Genomic DNA, 9,103 nt, shown 5'->3' on the forward strand with positions numbered 1-9,103 from the left:
CCGTTGCAAAATATAAATGGACTGTTTGAAAATGTGAAGTAAAAAAAATGTAATTTTTAGCTTACCTGCTCTAAGCTAAACAAACAGTATGTGCACAATAACTTAAAGCAACATTACATAGTTATTCCTTCTACTGCATTACTTGAATCCCCCTTTAATAATATCTTCCACTATATATTTCCTCCTGTTTCCAAGCTTTAACATTTTAACCTTTAAATCATTACTTTAATAAATTCAAGGCCCTGCTCATTTTGTTCTTATTTTCGTTAAATCAATGTCAATTCTCTCTCAATGCTCATTATTTGTGCTCTGTATGTGTGTGTGAAAGTGAAACTTCTTCATGAGTATGGGCATGTGCAAACGTGTCTCTAAAAGAACTAGGCCTTAGCCTACTACTCTTGACAACAAGATGTAATCTCAGGGTGAGGTTTTCTTCACTACGCACAATCAACAGTGAGACATTCACATCTAAACCAGGAGTCCAACCACAGTAAGTACTGTTGCTGATCTTTGACTAATACTAATTACTATTAATCAACAGTTCCGTAAAGGTGTGTGTGTGGGGGGGGGGGGGGGGGGCATGTTTAATCAGTGGTGGAAAAGGTACCAAATTGTCATACTTGAGTAAAAGTAGAGATATTTAAGTAGGAAATGACTCAAGTAAAAATGAAAGTCACCTAGTAAAATACTAACTGAGTAAAAGTCTAAAAGTATTTGGTTTTAATTATACTGAAGTATCAGAAGTATATGTATAAATCATTTCAAATTCTTTATATTAAGCAAAACATACGGCACCATTTTTCAAATTTTTACATTAACAGATAGTCAGGGGCACACTCCAACACTAAGATTTAATTAACAAATGAAGCATTTTGTGTTTAGTGAATCCTCCTGATCAAAGGCAGGGATCTCTTGATAAGTGTGTGAATTGGACCATTTTCCTGTACTGCTAAGCATTCAAAATGTACTTTTGGGTGTCAGGGAAAATGTATGGAGCAAAAGGTACATCATTTTCTTTAGGAATCTAGTGAAGTAAAAGCAGTCAAAAATAGAAATAGTAAAGAAAAGTACAGATACCCCCCAAAAACTACTAAAGTAGTAGTTGCAATAATTTTTACTTGGGTACTTTACACCACTGTGTTTCAGTATACTTGTGGGGACCAGAAGTTCCCACAACAATAGTAAACAACCAAATAATGGGCCAACTGGGAAAAAGGCTATTTCTAGGGGGTTTAGAGTTAGAATTAGGGTTAGGATTAGTGTTGGAGAAAATAGGTTAGTAAAACAGGACTGTGTGTGTGTGTGGGGGGGGGGGGGGGGGGGGATTGGTGACATGATTGAGATAAACAGAGGTGCATTCAAACACTGGGCTCTGTACATTGGACATGGAAAGGTCATCCAGTTGATAACTCCAGGTATGATGTTTTTCTATAAATGTATTTGTTGTAGCCGATATTCCAATTCCAGAATTGGGGCAGGGTGTAAATATCATCTGAAGTCAAATTTTAACAGCAGAGTACTGGCCCAATGCTCTAACCACCAGGCTACCTGTTTCCCCTAACAGCAGAGTACTGGCCCAATGCTCTAACCACTAGGCTACCTGTTTCCCCTAACAGCAGAGTACTGGCCCAATGCTCTAACCACTTCTAACGGCTTTCTTGTGGTGAAGGAGAGGCGGACCAAAATGCAGCATGGTTTCTATTCATGGTTCTTTAATAAAGAAAATTATACATGAATAGACTAACAAAACAATAAACGTGAGAAAACCTAAACAGCCCTATCTTTAAAAAAAAAATGTTTTAATAATTTATTACATTCAATACCATTCATTCTTTACAACTCATAATTTTCATTCATACTTCAATAATGGTATTTTAATTTAACTAAACAAAAACCCCAAACAAAACCTCAGGGGAGCATCTTCCCTCCCCGTCATCCTACAAACTACCTTTCCCTATCTCCTCGTCCCTAATCTATCCCCTTACAAATCTAAATGACACCCAGCCCTAAACCCCCCTTCCACCTCTCCCGGGCAGCATGCTGCCCCCACTTCCTCTCCTCCCTCTTCATCCTCCCCCTCAAATCTCCTTCTACCCTCCTCACTATCCCTTCCACCCCCCAATCTCTCCCTGTCTTCACCATGTTCTGCCTGGCTTCCCACAGCCCCCATTTAAAGAGACTCATGAGAAGCCAGAGCAGAAACCTGTCCCTATCCGTCCCTCTCGCTCTCCCTACACCTCTCTCTAACCTGGCCCACGTCAATACAAAATCCCCCCTTACCAAACCTAACAACACCCGTGCCCTAGCCCATACTACTCCGGCAAAGGCACAGTCCCAAAATACATGGCGCACAGTCTCCTCCCTGCCACAAGAGGATCTTGGACAGGTGGGGGATTGCACCAAACTATACCGGTACATGATGGAACGTACCGGCAAGCACTTATGGAGGCTCAACCAATTCAGGTCCTTGAGCCTGTTGTCCAGACCCCGCGCCTGCACTCCCTCCCAGACCACTGCCGAGATGCCCACTACAGGCGGCGGACTCCCTGCCTGTCTGACCTCGTTGTACAGGTGCCTGTGATCTAAACCTACTCGGGCAACTTCAACCTCAGGGTGCGCATGCAGCCACTTAGCCTCATGACCAAAGTGCCACGGCAGCTGTTCCGCCCGAGGACCCGTGTTAGACCACACCATTACGCTTCTCGCCTGATACGAGAAGAACACCCGCAGGAGGTAACCGGACGGGTGTATCACTGGATGAGCAAGCTCCGTTAACAAGAAAGAAACAAAAATTGCGTCCAGCTTGAGGGGGAAATGTGGTAACCCCCTACCTCCCTCCCCGATGGGACAGAGCATGCGTGCTCTGGCGACCCACTCGCACCTGCCACTCCACATGAACTGAAACACAAGCCTCACTAGAGGCCTCCTCAGACAAGCCGGCAATGGGTAGATGTACGCCAAATACAAAAGAGACGGCAACACATCCACCTTTAGGACCAGGTCTTTGCCCATAAAAGACAAATACCTAGCCTTCCACATTGCTAGCTTCCTCTGTACCACTGCGATATGCATGTTCCAGTTTAGCGTCGCTGAGCCGGAGGTCTCAAAATGGACCCCGAGAATCCTCAGGGCCCCCTCACAGAGAGATAACCCCCCGGGCACATCCGTTCTACCGCGCCATCTTCCGAAAAACTTGACGGAAGACTTTGCATGGTTCAGAACCGCTCCCGACGCTCGGGTGAAATCCCCAAAGATGGCAAGGGACCTTGTCAGGCACGAGTCCTTGCACAGCAGCAAGGAAGTGTCGTCGGCGTACTGCGTCATCTTAACACGCAGCCCACCACTTCCAGGGATCAACAAGCCTTCCACCCCTGTGTCTGCCCTAATGGCAGCCCCCAGAGGCTCCATGTACAGAACGAAGAGGAGAGCCGAGATTGGGCACCCTTGCCTGACCCCAGACGAGAGGTCAAAAACATCACCCAAGTGACTATTTACACTAACTCGGCACCCCGCAACGACAAATAATGTACGAATCCATCCTATGAACTTCTCCCCAAATCCTAATCGACCTAACACTCTGAATAAAAAGGATCTATTTACGCGATCAAAGGCTTTCGCCTGATCTAGCTCTGCTACCATTAAAGGCAGTCCTCTATCTTCAACCCAAGCGATGGAGTTCCTGATTAACTGTAGGTTCCATCTAATAGAGCGGCCTTCTACCCCGCACGTCTGATCTTTATGGACGACGTAGGGAAGGGCTGTGCGCAACCGGTCTGCTAAAACCTTTGCAAGTAGCTTGTAATCTACACACAGCATGGGCAACGGCCGCCAGTTGCCAAGGTCTGTTACTTCCCCCTTCTTATGTAAAAGTGACAGCACACCAACAGCCATTGATCCCCCCGGGACTCCCGTCTCAAGGATGGCCTTCAAGACTTTGAGGACCACTGGTCCAAGTATACCCCAAAACTTGAGATAAAACTCAGCCGGCAGCCCATCCATCCCAGGCACCTTCCCTTTTCCCATCCTTCTAAGAGCGCTCTCAACCTCTTCTAGTGAGATCTGGGCCTCCATCACTTCTTCTCTAATGTCCTCCGGCATCCGCCTGGACAAGTGTTCTAAAAACACATTTCCCTGCTCTACATCTATTTCCCTTTCCTTAAATAAACCTTGGAAATGATCAGTTGTCACCCTGACCATATCCTCTGGTTCTCTAACTATACTACCATTTTCTTCCCTAACGCCACCTTCCTACTCTGTCTGGCCCTAACCGACTTAAAGAACATAGCAGAACAAGTCTCATTGTGTTCTAGAAAGCCACTATGCGCACGCTCCAGGAAAACTCGAGCCTTCCGCTCCTGCAACTCCCCGAGCTGCGCCTTTAGGGTTGCGGATCTCTCCCAGTCAAACGACCCGCCGAGGTTGCCTGCCTCGTACTCGAGTTCAATTAACCTTTGGATACGATCCACCTCCCTCCTCTCCTCCCTTTTTTCCCTCTTGCAATACCCTATTATAAAAGCCCTAATCCTCACCTTAACTAATTCCCACCACTCTAACACCCCCTCGCACATGGACCGGAGTCCTTCAAGCCTCCAAAAGAAACCAAAAAACCCGTCAACAAAAGCCTGCTCCTCCAGCACATCCCGATCTAACTTCCAGTACCCCCTACCAAAGAGGCAGACTGGCGACCCCACCTGCAGGAGCACCCCGTCGTGATCCGAAAAGAAAACAGGCAACAGCCGCCCAGACAACTTAACCAAAGACCTGGGTACAAAAATATAGTCGAGCCTCTGCGCAACCCCCCTGGAGTTGCGTCATGTAGGACCGGCCATTTTCGGAGTAGTGTGCAGGCCACCATCAACCAGACCATGGCAAGCCATTAGCCCGGCGATGGCGCCTGCACTGCTATCCCCCCTATTCCTAAATCTGTATTAAAATCCCCCCCGATCACTAATTTCCTATTTGTGACACACAGGGGCGCCAGACAGTCCACCATCTCCCTCCTGTCTGCCACCACCTGTGGCCCATACACCACCACTAATCTAAATTTACAATCCCTTATCGTGACATCCACCCCTATAACCCTCCCCTGCATCACCACAAAAGAACCCTCCACTTTTACCTCCCTGTGCCCACACAAAATCCCTACCCCTGATGAGTGCACCCCCCCCCCCCCCCCCCCCAATACCCCAAACCGACTCCCCCTTGTCCCACTGCCTCTTAAACCTACTAACATCCCCTCCATCCCTCAGGTGAACCTCCTGTAAAAAACTAAAATCAAACCCCACACCCTCCAAATAACTAAAAACCGCCCTCCTCTTAACAAAATCCCTTAAACCCCTTACATTTAAACTAACAAAAGTAAAATTAGACCCCATGAAAGAATAAAATAAAAACATGTAATACACTCAAATTCTAAACCCAGACAGAAAAAAGAAAAAAACAGGAGACTCACCCGATGCTCCCCTGCTCCATATCTACCGGTGATAACACCATCCGTGCTCCCGACGTTTCTTCCTCCATCTCGCCAACCCAGGATGCAGGAATAGTGTTTGGCTCCGGGGTGCCCTGCACCCTGGGTCTACTCCCACCCTCCTCCCCCTCCCCAGCGCTGCAGCTGGTTTGGAAAAAAATAGGGGAGGCTGAGTCCCCAAACAAAAAACTCCCCACCTCCTCCTGTACCCAGTCCTGGGTCTTGTTAGGTGTGTCCCCACCCAACAGAAGTTGACGGCCTGGAGAAACCAGCAGCAACCCAGAGGTTTCTCCCACCCCCATCGCTCTCTTGGCCATCCCCTCTCTCTCACTGTCGGCCAATCGCACCCTCCTCTTCACTCTCTTCTTCTTGGTGATGGCGGCAGTGGAGAGATACCACCCTCCCCACTCGCCAGCTCCTCCACCATACCCCTTATCTCTTCCACCAGGGCACTTTCCCCCCACTCCACTTGCTCTTCCACCGTCTACTTCTCCACCACCCCTCCCTCGCTTTCTTCTCTCTCATGCTCCTCCACTCGGTTACCTTCTTCCGCCGCTTTTCCTGGTTCTCCTACTCCCGTGCCTTCCGTTTCCTTCTCTCTTCCATCCGCCGCTTCTTGCTCCTCCTCCTTCCTTTCGGCCTTCCCCTCTGGACCTGTACTCTGGTCATGAGGCGTGCTTCCTTCCCCTCCTCTTCTTCCCCCATCCACCGCTCCTGCTCCCCCCCCAGCCGCAGACGCGTATGACCTCTGACGAGCCGGGCACCCCCACCACAGGTGTGCTGACGAGCCACACCCGTGGCACGCCTTAGGCTTGTCACAATCCTTCGCCTCGTGCTCCCCAGATCCACAATATCTGCATTTTCTTGTGCTGCACGAGGCAAAGATGTGGCCGTTGGCCATACAGCGCCTGCAAAATGGGGGCTGACGTGCATAACACAACGTCCCCCTGTCAGCCCCTAGGGAGAACATAGCAGGAGGATGGAGGTAGCCACCATGCCCCTTTGGGTCCTCCCTGAGGAGGGCCTGGAAGCCTCTCCTCCCATTCCAAAACCCAAGGGAGTCTTTAATGTGCCTTACTGAGGAGATGTTAACCATGTATCTCCCCAGAAAGGCCCTCACCTCTTCGTCCTTAACGTATGGGTTGTAAATGTTGACAGTTACAACCCTAAAGTTGTTCCTCGCCAGGCTTGTTATTTCATAGTAGCACATCGGCCTCTCACCTCCCACTGCTCTTGCCCTTCTCAGGATATCATCGTGTTTCTCCTCTGTATGTAGTGCCACGTCGTATGCTCCCTCCAACGAGTTGCCTCGGAAGCAAAACACGTCCTTCACCGTCAGCTTTAGAATCCCCATCAATATTATCCTTCCAAAGGTTTCTTGTCCTAAAGGCTCCAACTCCTTTTCCTTCCAAGCAAACCGAATCGTGTTGGCCAGCCCAATCCCAGGGACCGACCGCGTTGGTGGATTTTGCACCATCTCCGCAAGGAGAAAAGAAAATCCAAAGTGACTGAGCCTATCTGGTGCAACAAACACAGAGACAGGAACAATCACCCACAAAACCCAACACCAAACAGGCTACCTAAATATGGTTCCCAATCAGAGACAATGACTAACAACTGCCTCTGATTGAGAACCATATCAGGCCAAACATCGAACTAGACAAACTAGACATGTAACATAGAATGCCCACTCAGATCCCACCCTGACCAACCAAAACATAGAAACAAACAAAGCAAACTATGGTCAGGGTGTGACACCACTAGGCTACCTGCTTCCCCTAACAGCAGAGTACTGGCCCAATGCTCTAACCACTAGGCTACCTGCTTCCCCTAACAGCAGAGTACTGGCCCAATGCTCTAACCACTAGGCTACCTGCTGCCCCTAACAGCAGAGTACTGGCCCAACGCTCTAACCACTAGGCTACCTGCCGCCCCTAACAGCAGAGTACTGGCCCAATGCTCTAACCACTAGGCTACCTGCTGCCCTAACACCACAGTAAAACTGATACCTGAACATGGTCGATAGTCAGAACTCTATGAACGTATTCAATCAGCTACAGCATCTGCTGTTCTCTCTGTCTCTTTATTTCTCTTATCATCAAAACACACCTTTTTATTTCCTCCTGTTTTGTAGATGGGCCTTCAAGAGTATCTTTCTGCAGTGTTAGCTCATTCAGCGGCAGTGTTTCCTGTAAAGGCATGATTACAATCGAGACATTAAAGGATGTGGCATCAAGGAATACTTACAAAATCAACAACTACTTGGATAACAAGTACAAACCAAGGCCGACTGACGTCATTATGGGGGAAGTGGACAAAATGAAAGGCCGCACAATAAAATATGACGTCCTTGGAAACAACTGCGAGCATTTTGTTACTTTCCTCCGTTACGGCCAATCAGAGTCCAAACAGGTAGCCATGACAGTATAATTGAGAGAATATTCTCATTAATGCTTTGCTTGATGAGATGCACTCCATATTCATTTGTTTTCTCTTTGTCTTTTTCCTTATAGGCAGATGACTTCATGAAGGATTTGTTAGCTGGTCAGCTAGGCCTGCTTGGTGTACTGGCTGTGTTTGCTGTTTCTACAGCTGCTGCAGCAAACACACTTAGTAAATAATTTATTGGTTCTCTCATGAGTCCATTGTGAATGTCAGTAATGCAAAATGTTGTTTATAACCTAATGAAGAATGGACCATCTCAAAGACCAATGTGGTTGTGTTGTCATTTTTCATTCAAAGCAAACAGAATATTAAATTAATACAGTTGCTCTTATATTACCAAAGCCATATTACCATGACCTTGATTAATACTGCAGTGGGATAAACCAGAGTGTTTCTGGGTAGTCTTAAACAAATCATCGTAGAAACAAAAGTATATACTTCACACACATGGTTAGGGGCTAAAAAAAAGAAGACACCTGTACCATGTCAGATACATAGTTGAAATGTTTTACATTTTGAGTTTGCATCCCAATATTAGACTTTATGTACACTACCGTTCAAAAGTTTGAGGTCACTTAGAAATGTCCTTGTTTTTGAAAGAAAAGCACATTTTTTGTCCTTTAAAATGTAATCAAATTGATCAGAAATACAGTGTAGACATTGTTTATGTTGTAAATTACTATTGTAGCTGGAAACGGTTGGTTTTGAATGGAATATCTACATAGGTGTACAGAGGCCCATTATCAGCTTCCATCACTCCTGTGTTCCGATGGCACGTTGTGTTAGCTAATCCAAGTTTTTCATTTTAAAAGGCTAATTGATCATTAGAAAACCCTTTTGCAATTATGTTAGCACGGCTGAAAACTGTTGTTCTGATTAAAGAAGCAATAGAACTGGCCTTCTTTAGACTAGTTGAGTATCTGGAGCATCAACATTTGTGGGTTCGATTACAGGCTCAAAATGGCCAGAAACAAAGACCTTTCTTCTGCAACTCATCAGTCTATTCTTGTTTTGAGAAATGAAGGTTATTCCATGCAAGAAATTGCCAAGAAACTAAAGATCTCGTACCATGCTGTGTACTACTCCCTTCACAGAACAGCGCAAACTGGCTCTGATCAGAGTAGAAAGAGGAGTGGGAGGCCCCGGTGCACAACTGAGCAAGAGGACAAGTACATTAGGGTTTCTATT

At 46.8% G+C, this 9,103-nt stretch overlaps 1 protein-coding gene across 2 annotated transcripts; it reads left to right on the forward strand.

The window, feature by feature from the left end:
- Positions 1-334: 334 nt before the first annotated feature.
- On the forward strand, positions 335-8,182 carry LOC110523039 (phospholipase A and acyltransferase 4-like). 2 transcript variants are annotated; one of them, XM_036979082.2, is made up of 3 exons: positions 1,327-1,415; positions 7,605-7,882; positions 7,984-8,182. In XM_036979082.2, exons 1-3 carry the CDS (start codon positions 1,334-1,336, stop codon positions 8,089-8,091), a joined length of 468 nt encoding a protein of 155 aa, XP_036834977.2. In that variant the 5' UTR covers positions 1,327-1,333; the 3' UTR covers positions 8,092-8,182. The 2 variants fall into 2 exon arrangements, 1 of the variants encoding a protein (XP_036834977.2); XR_016496366.1 differs by lacking the exons at positions 1,327-1,415; positions 7,984-8,182 and adding an exon at positions 335-490 and having other exon boundaries at positions 7,605-7,742.
- The last annotated feature ends 921 nt before the right edge of the window (positions 8,183-9,103 follow it).

The sequence above is a fragment of the Oncorhynchus mykiss genome, chromosome 5, assembly GCF_057628025.1.
Source record: "Oncorhynchus mykiss isolate SJ-2025 chromosome 5, ASM5762802v1, whole genome shotgun sequence".
Lineage (NCBI taxonomy): Eukaryota > Metazoa > Chordata > Actinopteri > Salmoniformes > Salmonidae > Oncorhynchus > Oncorhynchus mykiss.

Coding starts and splice junctions, on each gene's coding strand:
- LOC110523039 (XM_036979082.2), top strand. CDS start 1,334: ATGATTGAGATAAACAGAGGTGCATTCAAACACTGGGCTCTGTACATT. Junction 1,416..7,604: donor CATCCAGTTGATAACTCCAG/GTATGATGTTTT, acceptor CCTGTTTTGTAG/ATGGGCCTTCAAGAGTATCT. Junction 7,883..7,983: donor GCCAATCAGAGTCCAAACAG/GTAGCCATGACA, acceptor TTTTCCTTATAG/GCAGATGACTTCATGAAGGA.